The following is a 1,205-nucleotide window of genomic DNA, read 5'->3' as shown; positions in this document are numbered from 1 at the left end:
GGCGGGGCCGGAACGCAGCGAGCACGGACGGTGCATCGGCCGGACGGGCGTCGGGACGGACCGCGGGCGGTGCCGCTATTGGCTGGCTCGGGCCGAGCTGTGCCGCTATTGGCTGGCTCGGGTCGAGCTGTGTCGCTATTGGTTGGCTCGGGCCGGGCTGTGCCGCTATTGGTTGGCTCGGGCCGGGCTGTGCCGCTATTGGCTGGCTCGGGCCGGGCTGTGCCGCTATTGGCTGTTGGAGGTGCCCCGCCCCGGCGCTCCCCCGGCGCTGAGGGACGATGGCGGCGCGGGGCCGCTGCCCCGAGTGCGGCTCGGGGTCCCTGGTGGAGGACGCGCACTACGCGCAGCAGCAGCTGGTCTGCGCCGCCTGCGGCTGCGTCCTGTCCGAGGGGCTGCTCACCACCACCTACACCGACGAGGAGCATCTGCGGGGTGCGGCACCGGCACCGGGAGCGAGGGGCGCGGCGGAACCGGCACCGGGAGCGAGGGGCGCGGCGGAACCGGCCGTGCGCGGCCCGTTCGGGCTCTCCGAGCCGGTCCGGGGAGCGCAGCGCTCCCCGAGCTGGGGCTGTGCCCGCCGGGTCGGCTCAGGCCTCCCTCCATCCCCCAGCCCCATTTCCCCTCACAGGGCAGCCTTGCGGCTCTCCCCTGCCAGGGTCTGGGCTTGGAGCCGGGATGAGCTTCAAGTTTAAACTGTGGAATCTCTTATTGTTAAAAGAGATGATTCAAATTTCATTTAAATCTCTCAGGAGAGCTTTAAGTGCAGCCGAGGCTGTTGCCCGGCTCTGTCTGTAGGAAATCCTTGACTCAGAGATCAGTGCCCTCCAACAGCTCTGATTGTTGGAGGAATTGATTGAATTCTCTGGTTGCCGCAGAATTCCCTGCAGGACTGACTGATCCAACGCTGTTTTCCAGAGGTCGCCTATTCCCAGAGCACCGGCCAGAAGGAGCAGCTGAGCCGCTGCCTGCAGCGAGGTAAGAGCAGTTCCCAGCGAGCTGATCCTCCCTGGCCCGCTCTGTCTGACCTGGTTCTGGGGCTAGAAAAGCCTCAGGAGCTCCTTGGGGCCCGGGGAGGGCACTCGGTGCTGGATCCAGCCGGAGCCTCCCCTGCCCTGAGGGACTGGGAGGTGTTTCAGTGCTGTGTGTGGGGCTGGGCGGTGTTTGAGTGCCGTGTGTGGGGCTGGGAGGTGTTTAAGTACCATTAT

At 66.3% G+C, this 1,205-nt stretch overlaps 1 protein-coding gene across 1 annotated transcript; it reads left to right on the top strand.

Moving 5' to 3' along the window:
* Nucleotides 1–256: 256 nt before the first annotated feature.
* Nucleotides 257–1,195, top strand: LOC107199638 (transcription factor IIIB 50 kDa subunit-like; the record flags this gene model as incomplete). Its single annotated transcript, XM_015616949.2, has 2 exons — nt 257–432; nt 916–1,195. Coding segments are annotated over exons 1-2 (434 nt in total), but the record flags the coding sequence as incomplete, so codon positions are not given.
* Nucleotides 1,196–1,205: the final 10 nt, after the last annotated feature.

The sequence above is a fragment of the Parus major genome, unplaced genomic scaffold, assembly GCF_001522545.3.
Source record: "Parus major isolate Abel unplaced genomic scaffold, Parus_major1.1 Scaffold1605, whole genome shotgun sequence".
Classification (NCBI taxonomy): domain Eukaryota; kingdom Metazoa; phylum Chordata; class Aves; order Passeriformes; family Paridae; genus Parus; species Parus major.
Note: the sequence above shows the minus strand (reverse complement) of the source record. Positions and strands in the feature narration are given on the sequence as shown.